Source organism: Notamacropus eugenii, chromosome 6 (assembly GCF_028372415.1).
Source record: "Notamacropus eugenii isolate mMacEug1 chromosome 6, mMacEug1.pri_v2, whole genome shotgun sequence".
Classification (NCBI taxonomy): domain Eukaryota; kingdom Metazoa; phylum Chordata; class Mammalia; order Diprotodontia; family Macropodidae; genus Notamacropus; species Notamacropus eugenii.
Window position 1 is genome coordinate 115,803,178 of NC_092877.1, and position 18,974 is coordinate 115,822,151.

The 18,974-nt window shown below is 35.1% G+C and overlaps 1 protein-coding gene across 1 annotated transcript; it reads left to right on the forward strand.

Annotated features, from left to right (window-relative positions):
- Window positions 1-17,899: 17,899 nt before the first annotated feature.
- LOC140510576 (ferritin heavy chain-like) lies at window positions 17,900-18,701 on the forward strand. Its single transcript, XM_072619310.1, has one exon. The coding sequence runs from the start codon at window positions 18,020-18,022 to the stop codon at window positions 18,569-18,571; it is 552 nt and encodes a 183-aa protein (XP_072475411.1). The 5' UTR covers window positions 17,900-18,019; the 3' UTR covers window positions 18,572-18,701.
- The last annotated feature ends 273 nt before the right edge of the window (window positions 18,702-18,974 follow it).

Genomic DNA, 18,974 nt, shown 5'->3' on the forward strand with positions numbered 1-18,974 from the left:
TAAGCATCATAAAATATTACTTAATTCAAATTGAATTTCAATTATCAAAATAATACAATTTTTCTTATTAAAAATGATCTTAACTTAGATGCAAAGCTACTCCTGCTTACCTCCACATATTTCAGTATATTAATAATATTGTATCAAAATAGTATTCCTACATGCCAATGGGGATTCTGCTAAACACACTGAAATGTTTCCACAGACTGGACGTTTTGTCCTCTGGTAGCAAGAAAGCCCAACAACTGATGAAGAGTTTGGTTTTACAACATCTTTAGAGGGAATTCAACACAGCTTATAAAAAAACAGATGTCACTTCCACAATGTCACATCACTTAGTTATAAAAGCCCAACTTTTTTTCTAGAAAACCTTTGATCCCTAAAATATTGAGCAACATTCAGGAGCACTAGGAAAATAGATTAATATAAATTATAGAAATTTCCAGTATCTCTGAATTATCCCTTTGTTGCAGGAGTTTGATTTCTATTTACCTTGGACTCTATATAGACTGCTAGAAAAATGTGTCACAGATGAACAGGGATGTTTGTACCAATTATTCTTATTCTAAAAACTGAAAACAAACACAAATAGAAAACTCTGCAAAGAACTTCCATGCCGTGTGAATAATGTAAATGTCAGAGGCAACGTCTAAATACATCTCAGGATTTAAAAATAATAACAATAGAAGTACTAGGAACATCAGGTACATAGGACAAAGATTATGTCTTCAAAGAAAATATGGATCCCCACCAATTTTTAATACATTTCAAATTTAATTTTCTTTGAAAATCAATAAAATCTTTTTACAAGCAACAAAATTTTGAAGTATGAAATGAGTTACACTTTTTTTCTTTTTTGTACATGGATAATTATTGCAAATGATGTATGTATATCTGTGTTTACATGTGTATGTATGTGTTTGTGTATGTGTGTATATATATGCATCCCAACATATACACTCATGCATGTGAATACATACATATATACAGTGAATGTACATATATGTATATATAAACAAGTTTTCTTGAGATATGATTTAATTTTTGTTCAACAGAGAAACCTTACAAGTCATATTAATTTTAAAGAAAATATCTCAATTTGTTTATAATAATGAAGATAAAAAGTTAATTGAAGTATGCCAAAGGGTTAGTATGAATTCAACCTAATTTGCAATGTGAACACCAATGGTACCATAAAATGAATATTTACATATTTGTGATGTCCCTGAGACATTTTTAAATTAGAAAGAAAAGATCAAATTCATTTTAGTGTAGAATTAGTGACAGATATATTTTATAATTTGTGTTAAGAGATCACTGATGTCATTAGTATATATATTCTTACTCCTTTCTCTGAAAATCCTCATTGGAAAGGATGAGAAAATCATAGATCTAAACCTGGAAGGGACCTCAGAGATCCTCAATTAAACCCTCTCATTCTTTAAATGAAGAAACTTAGATGGAGAAAGACATAATTATTTGCTCAGGGTAAAACAGACAGTAAATGTCTGAAGCAGAATTTGAATCCAAGTCTTGCTTGGTCCATGTTGAATGCCCTGCTGGCTCTTGGCATCATAAGTGTCCAAATTGTTACCTTAAGATCCTTTGGGGCTCATGTTTTTGAAGCTTTTGTCCATTAAAAACAAGGCTGAATGGAACCTTTGCCAAGAACCAAGAGGTAGTCAGAAGTCCCTTTTAGGCTTCTGGAGGTGGAAACACCCTGAAGCAGCCACTCACTATACCACTTTGGAATAGTACTAACAGACTTAGTTACTACTGAGCAGATAAGGTAAGGTCATATCTTTGTCCAAATCTGCCCATCTTCAGTTAAGTGATGCAAAATAGTACCTCTAAGAAGAGTAGGGCACAGGAGGACCCCACTGATCAATGGGAATGCTATATTCATGATCATGCTTGCCTGGGTCCCTGGGAGACCTCCCACAAAGGTTATGACTCCAACAGAGACAGGTCTTCAGTTTAGTCCCTGATGCCCTACCTCTTCAGATAGCCCAATGAGCCCCCAACAATCAAGCCCTGGCTCTTGAATAGTGAATGCCATTTTTACCTGGTTATTGATGTTTCTATCAGTGTCCATCCCTGTGAGAATGAGTCTTCCTAAACTGACCTAGAATATTTTGTTTCTTTTGGGGAGAGATGAGTGCAGCAGAACAAATACACAATGTATTTTCAAATCTGTACTCAACAACTTTCCAGCTTTTTAAGAATGTACAGTGATTCTGATGGCCCAGTCTTTGAATGACTAGGGTGACATCAATGATGTCATAGTAGCTCTTAAATGGAAGTGCATGTTTAGAACCTAATCCTTTAAAAATCATCAAAATATATACATACAAATATTTTATGTTTGTATATCTATATGTCTTACATTTTATAAGATAGTTGACAAACTCAATGCCTTACTCTGCCGCATTTCTGTATAAACAATTTGAGATTCTTATATGCACATAGACCATAAATTAATAGAGACAGTGGAAAATAAATGTGTACATTTTCTACTTGAAGGAAGATTTAATTTTTATGGGTTGTAAAACATAGTTCATTTGTTTATGAAAATATTGGAAACCAACCTAATTATATCAGAATAATTGGCCACAGAAAAAGTGTGTGTGTGTGTATGTGTGTGTGTGTGTGTGTGTCTGTTAGTCAACATTTACTTTGATTAAAAGATGATGGATCAAGCACATTCATATGAATCTCCTAACCAGATTATGTCAAATGACAACTTGGAAAGTTCAAGAATAAAGAGTTGTGGAAATTAAGTTCCAGTGCAAAAAAATATTACTTTTTTGAATCATACTGTTTCAATCAAGAAGTATTTTAAGCTTTTATTATGTAGGAGGCCTTGGGCTTTATTTAGGGGATAAAAAGTTAAAATAAAACTGTTCCTGTCCAAAGATGTAACGCTTCCCAGGAAAGCTACAAAAAAGATAAAAAATGCAGAAAGAAGGCATTGGAATGGAAGAAAGCACTCAAGGGGAAAAAAAGTTAGAATTTTAATTTGAGCATTCTGTAGTGGTGCAACCAAAGCAATGAGTCAAAAGATTGTTTTCTAAGGTAAATCAATTTGAAATTATAAAAACCTAAGTGCTATCTATAATGCCATTATGACTTACTACTTTCAGAAAAGCAGAGATGTTACAATGAGGGACATAAATGCAAAGTAAAGGGAAAAAAATTATCAGATGTTTTTATTTGGAAAATACTGGTCATTTGATAACTGCCTACCAGGTGAAAAGGCTGACCAAAAGACAATGGGGTCATTTTACTTGCAATTACATTATGCCTTGAGGAAGGTAATGTATTAAGAGTTTGGTGCTTGATGGGATAAATTAGGGTTAGAATTTGTTAAGGGGCTCAGTGTTGTACATACCTCTACCCAAAAGTCATTTATGAAAACCTTTTCATTTAATCAACTGTGTTGTAAAATATCATCAAGATCACTCTTCAATAAAACTGAAGTAATGTGAATTTGAATGTTTATGACATGGAATGAGCATGGAAGGAGCAGATGCTAGATATTGGTTTGAAAACTTAGGGGAATCTGTCCTTTGTTATTTAATATTTAAACAATTAATTAAAATCATAATAAATATATGTAATATATTACTTTTAAATATTATTTTAGACAAGTAAAAGAATACAAATACAGAATAGAGAAAGGAAATAAGAACATATCATAAACTTAAATATTGGGCCTCAAATATAAAGTTAAAGAAAGAAAAAAAGCATATTATGTGCATAGCAGAGCATAAGAGAGGATTCAAAATATATAACAATATATTTCCATTTCAAGAAAATCTGTATTATAAATACTACATGTTGTGTTGAGAATTGTCCATCTTGGGGCAGCTAAGTGGCATAGTGAATAGAGAATTGGCCATGGAGTCAGGAGGATCTGAGTTCAAATCTGGGCCTCAGACATGTTACATGTAGTAGCTGTGTGACCTTGGGCGAGTAAGATAACCCCAATTATCTTGCCTTCCCTCCTCTGAAAAAAAAACAAAGACAACTATCCATATTTTCTTCCTTGTAAGTTTTATTTCATTCTCTGTTGTGCACTTTTTTGTTTTGTTCTCTTTTTTCCATCCCACCCAACTCAAGGCTAAAATTAAGTTTGGATATAGAGCTATAGATATATGTATATACATATACCTATACAAACACATATAGACATATGCTTTCAGAAATTCTATTCCTGGTCATATTGCTTGCCTACTTTTAGAAGTACTTAAAGAGATAGGAAAATTTCTACTAGTGTACTTCTTTAGTTTAGAACTATCTTTGGTCTGAGATAATTTTAGATGCTTAGAAATGCAATCACTTACTTAACTTTAAATTATTCTGAAAGTTAATTTTGCTACTTTAAGCAAATTAAATAGAAATTTCATTGCATGGAATAGTAGATAAAACAATGAACTTGCTATTTGAGTTCCAATGTTTGAATTAAAACAATGTCACTTTGTAATTATGTGACTTTGAGCAAGTCATTCTAACATTTCTGAGTTTCAGTTTCCTCATCTATAAATGAGGGGGCTGAGCCAAAATTACATAAAATGCAGAAGTTGCATGAAATGAATTCAGAATAAAACCTGAAATTAAAGATTAAGAATTAACTCTCAGGTAAATATTTATTAAAAATTGCAAGCAAGATTAGATATTTGGGTCATTAATTATGCAACTATGAGAAAGAAAGTGATATATTTTATTAAGTTTTTATTCTACTCAATACGAATTGTATATTCTTATTGATTTCTGATAGCAACAGTATCACTATTCTTTATGCACTGCGAGTAAATCTTACAATATATCACAAAGAATTTATTTCAATTCAAAAAACTGCTATTAAATGTCTAATATGTCGAGGACAGTATTTTAGAAACACAATGATGATAGACAACTCGGTACTTATTTTAACAGTACTTATTATCTAAGAAAAAAGACATGACAGATGAATGAAAATTAATGAAAAGTTAGAAATGATAAAGAGAAATGAGAGATCTTCACAGTTACTTTTCAAAAAAGTTTTTTTTTTTTTTAATGAGAAGATCAGGAAAGGGTTTCACAAAGTGATTAGACCTTAAATTGGTACTTTTGAAAAAATATAGCAAGGTATTATAGAAGGATTAAAAACAGGAAAGTGGGTGGTGCCAAGATGGCAGAGCAGAAGGATGGATCTGCTAAAGATCTCCCCCAACAGCCCATAAAATACCTGCAAAAAATGACTCTAAACAAATTCTAGAGCTGCAGAAGTCACAAAAGGACAGAGTAAAAGAGATTTCCAGCCCAAGATAGCCTGGAAGGCTGACAGGAAAGGTCTAATGCTCCGGGCTTGGGGCAGAGCATAACACATGGAGCACAGCCCAGCCCTGGCCCCATGACTCAGACAGGAGTGGAGCAAGCATCAAGGTGCAGAATTCCAGGTAGCAGCTGCAGTTCCCAGATTACTCAACTCACAAACAACTTCAAAGGTCAATGAGAAAGCTCACCTGGATTAGAAGGGAACAGGGTCCTGCTCTAGCCCCAGCCTTAAGTGGCCCCAGGTGGCTGCAGCATTCATTTTTGGAGCCCTTGGCCTAAAGACCCCTGGGGAATTGAGTCCCTGATCTGTAACTCATCCCTGAGTGGCATCCTGGCATGAGGAGGAGCACTGGCTGGTAGAGCTGGAGGCTCTGTGAGTAGGGAATCCTACTCACAGATCCTGTGTAGAAAAGCTTGTGGTTACTCCCAGATCAGAGTGCATTTCAGGAGAGGACTAAACCCCTTTGCCTTGATTGTGCCACCTTGGAGGAGCTGAGAACTTACAAGTCCATAGACTGTACAGTCCTCTTGACAAAGGACTTAAAAGTCAAGTAACTGGCTGGGGAAATGCCCAAAAAAGGGGGAAAAAATAAGAGTCCAGAAGGTTACTTTCTTGTTGAACAGGTATTTTCTTCCATCCTTTCAGATGAGGAAGAATAATGCATACCATCAGAGGAAGATAGAAAAGTCAAAGGTTCTGCATCCAAAACCTCCAAAAAATATTCAGTGGTCTCAGGCCATGGAAGAGCTCAAAAATAATTTTGAAAATCAAATAAGTCAGCTGGAGGAAAAATCAAGAAGAGAAATGAGAACAATGCAAAAAAATCACGAAAAGTGAATAAGCTGCTTGCTAAAAGAGACTCAAAAAATGCTGAAAAAATTAAGAACTTTAAATATAGACTAACTCAAATGGCAAAAGAGGCCAAAAAATGGCCATGATCAAAAAAAGAGGTTAGACATCATCTTTCATGAAATCATCAAGGAAAACTTACCTGATATTCTAGAACCAGAGGGCAAAATAAATATTGAAAGAATTGACTCATCACCTCCTGAAAGAGATTCAAAAAGAAAAACTCTTAGGAATATTGTGGCCAAGTTCCAGTGTTCCTAGGTCAAGGAGAAGATATTGCAAGCAGCCAGAAAGGAACAATTCAAGTATTGTGGAAATACAAGCAGGATAACACAAGTCATAGTAGCTTCTACATAAAGGAATCAAAGAGCTTGGAATATGATATTGCAGAAGTCAAAGGAACTACCATTAAAACCAAGAATCGCCTACCCAAAAAATTGAGTATAATACTTCAAGGGAAAAAATGTTCATTCAAAAAAATAGAGGACTTTGAAGCATTCTTGATGAAAAGACCAGAGCAGAATATGAAATTTGATTTTCAAACACAAGAATCAAGAGAAGCATGAAAAGGTAAACAAGTAAGAGAAATCAAGATATTTACTAAAGTTGAACTATTTACATTCCTACATGGAAAGAAAATATTATAACTCTTGAAACTTTTCACAGTATTTGGGTAGTTCGAGGAATTACACACTCACACACACACACACACACACACACATGCGCGCACACACACACATACACATATATGGACAGAGGGCACAGGGTGACCTGAATAGGAAGGGATGATATCTATAAAAATAAAATTAAAGGGTGAGAGGGGAATATATTGGGAGGAGAAAGAGAGAAATGGAATGGGACTAATTATCTTTCATAAAACAGGCAAGAAAAAGTTTTTTCAGTGGAGGTGATAAAGGGGTGGTTAGAGGGAAAAAGTGAAGCTTACTCTCATCACATTTGGCTTAAGGAGGGAATAACATACATACTCAATTTGGTATGAAAATCTATCTTACACTACAGGAACATAGAGGAGAAGTGGATAAGTGGGGTGTAGGGGGATGATAGAAGGGAGGGCAAATAGGAGGAGGGAATAATTAGAGATAAACACTTTTGAGGAGGGACAGGGTCAAAAGAGAGAACAGAATAAATGGGAGGTAGAATAGGATGCGGGAAACATAGTTAGTCTTTCACATGACTCTTATGGAAGTCTTTTGCAAAGCTACACATATATAGCCTATATTGAATTGCTTGCCTTCTCCATGGTGATGGGTGGGTAGGGAGGAAGAGAGAGAAGTTGGAACACAAAGTTTTAGGAACAAATGTTGAAAATTGTTCTTACATGTAACTGGGAAATAAGAAATACACTTAACGGGGTATAGAAATCTATCTTGCCTACAAGAAAAGAGAGAAGATGGGGATAAGGGAAGGGAGGGGTGTGACAGAAAGGAGGGCAAATTGAGGTAAAAGGTAATCAGAATGCATAGTGTTTTGCGTTGGAGGAGGGGAGGGAAGGGGAGAAAATTTGAAACTCAAAATCTTGTGGAAATGAAGGTTGAAAACTAAAAATAAATAAGTAAATTTTTAAAAAAGAAAAAAAAGCAGGAAAGTGACAGGGAGTCTGGCTTTTGCACAGAGAAGATACATTTAGCAGGGTGACAAAAAATGGCTTGCAGAAGAGAGACAATAAAGGATATGAGTCCCAGAGCTATAGTAGTGCTAATATAAGATTTTCAATCAGGTGCAAGACATTTTATGGAATTTGACTCCCCAAGACTTGAATTAGATTGTAAAGGAAAGGATAAGTTAATAACAACTCAGATTTGAAAACTGGGATAGTGCTACCCCCAAAGCAATGGGGAAGCTGGGATGAGTGGAATAGTATAATAGGGAAGTGATGTCATTTTTCATATATATTTATTTTGAGTGCTGGTGAAAAATTTGAATGAAGCAATTCAGCAGTCAGTTGGAGACAAAATCTACTTCTCAAAATCTGTTGCCAATGAATATATTTATTTTAAATTACATTCTCTTTACAATTTAAAGTTTGCTGAACAATCACTATTCATTGCTTTCTGTCTGACACCTTTTTATTTTTAATTTTATTTGAAGAATTCATCTATTCACTTGTGGAAAATGTTATGAATAAGCTCACAGAAATAATTTCATGTTCCTGACCTTTTCATAAGTATAATTTAATGAAATATTTAGAATCAGTAGAAATTTTCATTTAAATTGCTTACAGTTATGTTACTCTTGTAAATTCATATTACCATTTATTTAGAACTTTGTAATATCTTTAAATCAGTTTTATTGTTATCCTATAAGTTACACGGAAAGTCATGTAATATTTTGCTGCTTCAATAAAAGGGAATTTTATTACAAATCATTATTTTCATTCTTATCTATGACATTTCATTTTACCAGTCTATTAACTTGCATTTTTTTTCATTTTGTTAGTGTTATATTTTGTTTTTTCGCTCATAGAATCATTTTTTCCAGCTAATATTATTTAACTGAGTCTTAGTGAGGCTGAATTAACTTATCAGGGCCATCCCCTACAGCATGCTTATAGTTGCCATTCCTGTATTCTGTCATCCAACTGTGAAATATCAGAGCTAAAATGCTTTTATTTTGATAAGATAGAAACCCTTCTTATTGACTATGAAGCCAAAAGAGCTTATGACTCAGTAGAGTGATATAAAGGAGCAAACAGCTTCTCTTATCTTCCTTTCAGGCTACAAAAAAATATCAGGACTTTGGTGAGATGCATTATTAGAGGGCTGTGGGGGAAAGGTAGCTTGTACTTTTCTCCTCACGCTTTGCCCACTCATCCATACAAAAATGACATCTAAAGAACATGTCCTTCCTAGTAACCCTGATTCTGAGTTCAATCTGCCTCTTTTGCTTTATTTGTCTCTGATCATAGGCAAAAATTCAACTTGATTTGATATATGAACTTCTGGACTTTTAATCAGGAAGATAGAGGTTAAATACTTCTTGAGACACGTGCTTTATGACCTTTGAAAAGTCATTTGATTTTTCTGGGTCTCAGTTTTTTGTACTTTTTTTATCCTATTAATAGGAGATGGTTGAACTTGATGATCTCAAAAGTAATTTTCAACTCAAAATCTTTGTGCCTGTGATCCCTTGATTGATTATTCCAGTATGGTATCATTTAGGTCTTGAGATGTCCTTGCAGATTTGAGAAATCTCGAGAACTCCCTGGGTTGGAGTGGAGTTGACTAGAGACCCAAGGAAGTTAAGCATGGAAATTATTATACTGCTCTTGGAGAAGGCAGTAATTTACAGTAATCCTTAACATTTTGTCAGTAGACGTATCAGAGAGCAATCTAAAATGCCTAATTGGCCATCCTGAAAATTGCTTTATGTTGTGATGAGGTTTAACTCTCAGCAGTTGTTTTACCATGCCTATTCAACTCTGTTTGTGGTTTGTTTTCTGCCAAATATATACATGTAAGTTTGGCATATCTCTTTCCGTACAAGAATAAATTCCTGGTCCCATACCTTATTCAAATCATATATTGAGTATCATTTTATTCCCCTTTTGGGGGGAAATGCTAGACATGAGCCTAATAAGCAAGAAGAATTATGCCAGAGTTCTGGGATGTCTAATTTACAGAGCCAAAGAGTGTGAGAAAAGAGAGTCTATTCATGCTATTTTTATTACTCTTGTTAGCCAGGTCCAAAGTACATGACTGGGTCCAAAAAAAGGGAGTGTCGTGGTATTCTAGCCCCACTGGATACAGAAAAATTATATTTAAGATTAGATGAGAAATACATCATCAGTAGGCTTCAAAGAAATGTTATCATTCCATATTATGCACTTGCCATGGGTTTCATCTCCCTTGAAAGCTGGAAAGATATTACAGAAGAGTTATTTATACTATTTCCCCAATAGAGGGAATGAATATCAATAGATCATGTAGTAATATTATATTCATATCATGAAGGATAATCTCTTATTTATGTGAAATCATTTTCTAACAACATTTCATCACATTTCATTCTAACTATTTCAAGAAATTCTATTGAGCATATGATTTCAAAATTATAAGTTAAAAATAGGTTTAAAAAGCTACATTACCTAAGTGATTCTTCTCTCAAATTTCTCATCTTTCTCATTTGCCCTTGACAATAGTAATATATCATTATTAATATTTCTTATTTTATATTAACTCTTTTATGACACTTGTGGTTGTTTCATGATCTTCCTCAACATTCTGATGAACAAGATATTTCTACTAATTTTCCCAATTTTGAAATGTCTATTTCATCTATTTCATCATTCAATCTGTCTATTTCCTTGTAATTTATTTCATTGATTCCTTATTATTTTAGTCAGACACAGGAAAAAGGTAGTGAGTGGGGTGGGTTGTGGGATACATCATTTGATTTCATGAACAAAATTCCTCTGTTAAAAAATGAACCCTAGGCTCATAAATGGACCAGAACTGAAACGGTTTGATCATCAACTATAAGCATTTATTGTCTGAGAAAAAGACTTGAAGGGGGGAAATGATCACAGAAGGGAACAGAAAGGGAGAGTTCTTTAGCTACGTAAAGAGAAGTGAAAAATAGGATGAGTTGATATAGTTTCTAGAGGCTTTCAGACTAGAGCAGATGTTAAGAGAGAAGACATCTGTAGACACAATAATCTAGGTAGCATGATGTTTAGAAAGTCCTAAGAGAGGTTTGAAAATGTAGCTTCTGCTCAGTGTGCCCTGAGCTTTTCTGGGCTAGCTGTGTGATTTCTGGCATCTCTAGGCATGTCTAAATTTGGCTAGATTTCACTCTCAAAGGATCACTGGTGTGTCAAAAGCCCTGAGCCAGGGAGCCAAGATGGCAGAGTGAGAGCACAGACTCCCCCACGCCCTACCGCAAATTCCTTCAGATACTTCTACAAAGAAAATCTGAACAAATTTTAGAGCAACAGAATCCAGTAAAAGAGTGTGGCAGATTTCAGTCCAGGACAGCCTGGAAGGTCAAAGTGAAAGATCTGTTACACCAGACTGGAAGAAAGTGGAGCACACAGGTTGCACTAGCACAGACTCCATCATAGTGGAGGGGAGCAGGAACCATTGGGTGGACTGAAGTAGAGGCAACAATTCAGATTCTCAAACATACCAGAACAGGATAAGAATCCAGTAGAACTGAATGAGAAAGTAATGCAGGGACCCTGGTAACAGCAAAAGACACTCCTGAAACTATCAACCCACAGATTAAATGTTAGAAAATCACCTACTTTAACTTCTGGGAGCCAAGATGGCAAAATAAACTGTAAGTGCTCTCATCCTCCTCTTGTTGACCTTGAAAAACCCAGAGAATATATCCCCATGAAAAATCTTTGAATAGTGGGATCAGCATAAGGGAGAAAACTGTCTCCCAGCTCTGGAGGCTAAGGAGATTGACAAGAAAAATACCTCTTGCTGTGGCTGAAGGGGAACATACAGGATCAAATGTGTCACAGAAAGCCCCAGCTCAGTGAAACAGAAGGAGATCCTGAGCTCCAGGGAGGTAGAGACTGTAAGTGTCAACAACAGGACCCCAAGAGTGTGTTATCACAGCCAGGAAGAATTGGGCAGATACTAGTGCAGATGAAGTTCACCCACTGCTGAGCCTTCCTGTGGTCTACCTCAGGGGTGCAGAACTCCACTGGTCAAACCATCCCTTCCTCACACCTCATGCTGTGAGCTTCAGTGTAACCCCAAGGAAAATCAGAAAGACTTAATCTGTCCTCAACCTTGACACACACCAGTAAGCTTAGTACCAGGGAAACTGTAGCATTCTAACTTCTAACTGAAAGAACCAGAGGCCATAATAAACAAAGACCAAAGGTCTCAGCACAAGAAATCTGGGACAGAGGCCCCTGTGTTCCAGAAGTAGAAATCCACTTTAAGAATCAGGAAAAAGGCAATCACCATGAGCAAGGAGCAAATAAGAAAGAAAAGATGATAGAATCTTACTATGGGGATAGAGAAACCAAAATATGAATTCAGGAGAGGACAGAACAAAGGTAAAAGATTGGAGCAGGATACATTAGGCTTCAACTTATTTAAAAAAAAAAAAAACAGGAGTAGAAATCCTAATCTCAGACAAAGAAAGTAGAGACCGATCTAATCAAGACATAAGGAAGGAAACTATATCTTTCTAAAAGGCACCACAGACAATGCAGAAATATCATTACTAAACATATATGTACTAAGTGGTATAGCATCTAAATACTTAGAGAAGTTAAAACAGTTAAAGGAAGAAATAGACAATAAAACTATACTAGTGGAGGACCTCAAACTCCTTCTCACTGAACTTGATAAATCTAACCTTAAAATAAACAAGAAAGAAGTTAAGGAGGTGAATAGAATTCTGGATAAGGTAGATATGATAGATCTCTGGAGAAAACTGAATGGGGATAGAAAGGAATATATCTTTTTCTCAATAGTACATGGCACGCACACAAAAACTGATCATGTACTAGGGCATAAAAACCTCACAACCCAAGGCAAAATGGCAGAGGTAGTCAATGCATCCTTTTCAGATCATCATCCAATAAAAATTATATATAATAAAATACCATGGAAAGATGAACCAAAATTAATTGAAAACTAAGTAATCTTATCCTAAAGAATGAGTGGGTTAAACAACAAATCTTAGAAATAATCAATAATTTCATTCAAAAGAATGACAATAATGAGATAACTTATGATCATGTGGTATGCTGTGAAAAGAGATCTCAGGTGATGTTTTGTATCATTGAGTGCTTACATGAATAAAATAGGGAAAGAGGATGTCAGTGAACTGAGTATGCAACTGAAAAAGCTAGAAAAAGAACAGATTGAAAATCCTCAAGTAAATACCAAATTAGAAATACTGAAAACCAAAGGAGATATTAAAAATATGAAAATTAAGAAAACTATTGAACTAATAAATAAAACTGAGTTGGTTTTATGAAAAAAACAATAAAATTAATAAACTTTTTTTTCCCCTTTGATTGTGCCTTCATCCTTTGTTGCCAAAGAAGACCATGCCATCAGAGAAATGATGACATGACTTGCACTTGACTTTGTTTTGAGGGAGGGAGGGAGGAAGGACTGTGCAGGTCACCAGCCTCACTTCTCCAGAGTCATCTGAATCCAGTGACCAGATGTTCATCAGGATGACTGGAGATGACCTAGGATGAGGCAATTGAGGTTAAGTGTCTTGTCCAAAGTCTCACATGCTTTATCCCACGTCAGAAAAAGAAATTGAACAAGCCATCAATGAACTCACCAGGAAAAAAATCTCCAGGGACAGATGGATTAAAAAGTGAGTTCTATTAAGCATTTAAAGAACAGTATAGTACTATTTCTGATAGACTTAGCCTTTCATAGCAATGCAAGGACCTGAAACATTCCCAAAGGACTCTTGATACAAATTGCCATTCACATCCAGAGAAAGATCTATGGCATTGGAATGCAGAATGAGGCAGACTATTTTCTCCTGTTGCGTTTTGTTTTGGATTACATAATGGTTTCTCCCATTTGTTTTAATTCTTCTATGCAACATAACTAATGTGAAAATGTGTTTAATAAGAATGTATGGGTGGAACTCGTATAAGATTGCATGTCATTTTGGGGATGGAGCATGAGGGAATAGGAGAAAATTTAAAACTTTGAAAGTGATTGTTGAAAGCTGAAAAAAAGTAATTATAACAAAGCCCTGAGCTTCAGAATCCTTCTAATTGGTCAGCTGTTGTGTAACTTCATTGTCCTGCTCCCCTGTGAAGAAGGAAAGTTCTAACACATGGTATAGTCATTACAGAGTTTACGTCCACTCTCCTTTCTTAAAGCTCTGATTAATATATGTGTTACACACCCACAATAGGAAGTGAGAACAATGATTTGAATATTTGATTTTATTTTGCCTTAATTTTTGGTAAGTTTCAAAATTTTATTCTTGAAGACTAGATTTTTTTTTACAGCAACTAAGTCAAGGTCTTGCACAAGATGTTGAATACACATTTACTGAATTGAAATATTTTCAAGAACTATGTTCTCTAATTGATCTCCCCCATGCCCAAACTTCTTCCTTTGTTTTCTAAAGATGAGATAACATCTTATTTTGGAAAGGGCTGTTTCAATATTATGTTCATTAAACTCAATGCACTCTGTTGGTAAAACTTTCCTATAGATCGATAAGACTTCTAACCCTCAACCCTTGATTTATTAAGGTTTTTTTAAAGTCTAAGATGAAAGCAATGAATCAGTCCAAATAGTGAAAAAATCCCATTGTAGTCACTCTTTTCTGTACTAAGCTATTAATATTGATCGGATGTATTAAATGTCCTCAATCCTAGTCTTTTGGTGTATAAACTACAAAAGGAAACAACAAAATGAATTACCTGTGAGCAAGTAGTAGGGGACAGTCATGATGGAAATGAGAAATGGTTTGCAGCCTTCAGAAGGGGCACTTAGGGGAATATAAGTTCAGGAACAGAATTTGTTGTTTTGATATTTGATGAAAGTTCTGCAGGGATCAAGAGTGCAACACCCATGAAGAAAACTCATTTATAAAAATTGTCAAAATCCAGAAAAAATAGTGTTCCAATCAACAGAGAATGATCAGGGGATGATCAACCAATAGTTGTGAGATTTTAAGATGTTATAATCTTAATTATTCACTTTACAACTCTTGTTTTTCTCAAGCTTTTAAAATAGTTGCATCAGTTGTCTCTTCCCTCAACCTCAAAGATCTATATGCCCTTCAAAGCATTCAACCACGTGACAGGAATCATTTACTATTAAAAAAAATTAAAAGCAGAGCTGCAGATACTGGAAAAATAGAAGAGTAAAATAAATTTTCTATATACAGACCTCACACAATGGTACGCAGTAGATGTGGTCAAAAATATATATAAGGGGAGGAAAACAAGAGAGATTTTGAATTTCCTTATGCTTATATTTTACAGGGATGTTATAAAAATTTAACATACCGTAAAAATTAAATAGCTAGAAATTATTTCACTCTCATGTAACAGAACACATTATATCAATGACTTTAATTAAGAACACAAAATCAAAAAGCTCAGTCAAATTTGATAAGCTTTTGTCTCTTTGGATTAAATTTCCCAGATGAGGAGGCAGAAGAAGATGTGGAGTCTAGAATTAGGAGCAGGATAAGATAAATTTAATTTTGCATAATCTTTGAATATTCTCAAAGCACATAGTTTCTTTTTTGTCATGGAAATTTTATGAGATAGGATTGAAATAATTACATCCATATATGTGTGTGTCTATTATTGTTTCAATATGGATGTTTTCCACTGTAATTCTATGCATTTTATTTATACATTTTAATAAACCATTCTAAGATATGCCCTCCAGGCTTTGCTTCTATATACTGAAACAAACAAAAAAAAGATTACAAAACCCTGACAAATTAAGTCAAATCAAATCAACAAGCATTAAGTAAATTCTTACTACATGCAAGGCACTGTGATACTTCTCTGGTCATGTTCATGTCTTTTCTTTCTATTCTTATTTCCAATACTATTTAAATTTTGATAAACTCAAGAAATACATAATAATAGAGCTGAAAAGGTGTTGTATCTTTAGAAGTGAAAGAAAGAGTGTAAGGATTCTTGTGTAGCATTGTTTCATTTAAAATTTTTGATTTTTATGTTCATTTTTCAAAAAATGAGTTTTGAATTCTCGCCCTTCTGTTCCTACCCCACCCATTAATAAGGCAAGGAAAGAATGCAATATTAAGTACACATGTGAAATCATTTAAAGTATATTTTCATATTATCAATGTTGAAAAATCAAAAATAAACCAAGAAAAATAAAATAAAAAAAAATTGTGCTTCAATCTGCACTGGGCCTCACCATTTCTGTCTCTTGAGGTGGATACTATTTTTCATCCTACATTCCTCAGACATTGTATAGCTGAAACCAACTAAGTTATTCACTGCTGATAATGATATATTATTTCTGCTACTGGGTACAATGATTTATTATTTCTTCTCACTTCATTTCGCATCATTTTATATATGTCTTCCCAGCTTTTTCTGAAATCATCCTGCTTCTCATTTATTAAATAGCAAAATATTATTCCAATATAAAAATATACCACATCTTGTTCAGCCATTCACCAGTTGATGGGCATCTATCCTTTCAATTTCCAATTTATTGCCAACAAAACAATAGCTGCCTAAAATATTTTTTGTACATATAGAACCTTTTCCTATTTCTTTGACCTAGTAGTAGTACTGCTGAAGTATACATGGTTTTAACAGCCTTTGGAGCACAGCTCCAAATTGTTCTTCAGAAAGTTTAGACAAGTTCATTTCTCCATCAATAATGCATTGTTCTCTCAAGTTTTTGACATTCCTTTCAATATTTTTCATTTTCCTTTTCTGTTAGATTACCCAATCTGACAAATGTGAGGTGATATGTCAGAACTGTTTTAATTTGTGTTTCTCTAAACAATATTGATTTAAGGCATTTCTTCATATGACTGTAGATAAATTTAATTCTTCTTCTGTAAACAGTTTGTTCATTTCCTCTGAACATATATCAATTAGGCAATGAAATATTTTTAATTAATTTGACTCAGTTCCCTGTACATTTGAGAAAATAATCCTTTATCAGACAAAATAGCTGTAATCCCCACCTTTTACTACATCCCTTTGATTTTTGGAAACATTGTGTGTGAGCAAACTAACTTTTTTAAGTTAATGCAATCAAAAGTAAACATTTTACTTCCCATGATCTTCACTAAATCTTGTTTGGTCACAAATTCTTCCCTTACCATATATTTAAAAGACAATTTTCCCCATGCTCACCTAATTTACTTATATCTCTCTTTAGGTTTAAACCATGTACCCAATTTAATTATATCTTGATATGCAGTGTAAAAAGTTGGTTCACACCTAGTTTCTGCGGAACTACTTTAGAGTTTTGCTAATTTTTTCTTTTTTTCTTTTTCTTTTTTTTTTTTTTTTATAAAACTAGTAAGTTCTTGTTTCCAAGGCTTAGAAGTTTGGATTTATTAGATTATTGTGATCATATACTATTGTATTTTTAATACCTAATCTATTCCACTGATTCATCACTACTCCTTAGCCTAGTACCAGATAGCCTTGATGATTACTGCTGTGTAATGAAGTTTTAAAAATTACTGCTAAGTTGTCTTTTTTACATTTTTAAACTAATGAATTTGATAGTAGTTGTAAAAAAACCAAACCTACAAAAATCCCCCACCAAAATTGGCAAAAACAGAGATGACTATAGAATGATCTAGTGATACTTTTAAAACTAAGGTCTCTATAAGAGTCAAGCACTTCAATTTTATCCAAAACCATGATTTATTTAAGTAATTAATACACACAGTCTATAAAGTCACTTTATTTGGTTGAGGCTGCCAGGTTGTCATGAGGACACATTCTGGACACATTCTTCCAAAATCCATCTGGACACATTCTTCCAAAACCCATCATCATGGCCTTGAAGCTCGCCTTCTATCTTCTTGCAATCCTATCCTTGCTTCCATTCTCCATCTTCAGTGTAATATATGTGCATTTTTTCCCTCTCCACACTCTTCACCCTACATTCCCAAAAAGATTTTCTGAGAATTTGTTACTTCCTAATTAAGAACCTTTCAGGCCAGAAGCCCAGGGAAGGGGAGTCGCTGTGGTTTCCTGCTTCAATAGTGCTTGAACGAAACTCGCCGCTCGATTCTCGGCTAGAGCCGCCCTTAGCCACCTGTCCACCTTCACCTCCAGTAACCAACATTTCCTCAGTCTTCCCGTTCGAGCAGCAGCCGCCCGCTCAGCTGCCCCCGGCCTCCGCCGCCACCATGACCACTTCGTCCCCATCTCAGGTGCGGCAGAACTACCACCAGGACTCGGAGGCCACCATCAACCGCCAGATCAACCTGGAGCTCTACGCCTCCTATGTCTACCTGTCCATGACTTACTACTTTGACCTTGATGAAGTAGCGTTGAAGAACTTTGCCGAGTACTTCCTCCACCAGTCCCACGAGGAGAGGGAACACGCTGAGAAGCTGATGAAGTTCCAGAACCAGCGCGGCGGCCTCATCTTCCTGCAAGACATCAAGAAACCCGACAGAGATGACTGGGAGAGTGGGCTGAATGCAATGGAGTGTGCTCTGCACTTGGAAAAAAATGTCAATCAGTCGTTACTGGAATTGCACAAGCTGGCAACTGACAAGAATGACCCCCATTTATGTCATTTCATCGAAACCTACTACCTGGACGAACAGGTAAAGTTCATCAAACAACTGGGTGATCACCTAACCAACCTACGCAAAATGGGGGGCCCGGATTCTGGCATGAAGGAATATCTTTTTGACAAACACACCCTTGGAGACAGTGACCACGAGAGCTAAGCCACACCTGGGAACTGTGGGTGTGACTCCTACTCTCTTTCAGTGCATGCATATTTTGGTTATCTGACCTTTTCATAATCTGTACCAAAAAACTACCACCATTTACACCCCAATAAAGTGACTTGATACTGACGAAGAAAAGAAGCTTTCAAAAACTCGCCACTGCCATGTAAACTTTCAATGCATACTAAAATGCAAGACTTTCAACATTCTTGCCCTAAATTATCTTTGTAGCATTATTTTCAGCTATTGCCCAGTAAGAACAAAAAAAAAAACTGGGTGCCTCTTCCAAATTGGTTCACACACTCTTCCTAAAATTAGCACAGGGCCATGTAGGTGTGAACATTTTCTCATACTACTATTTTCAGGTGTAATATTCTGTATAGATTCTTTCCACTGTTAA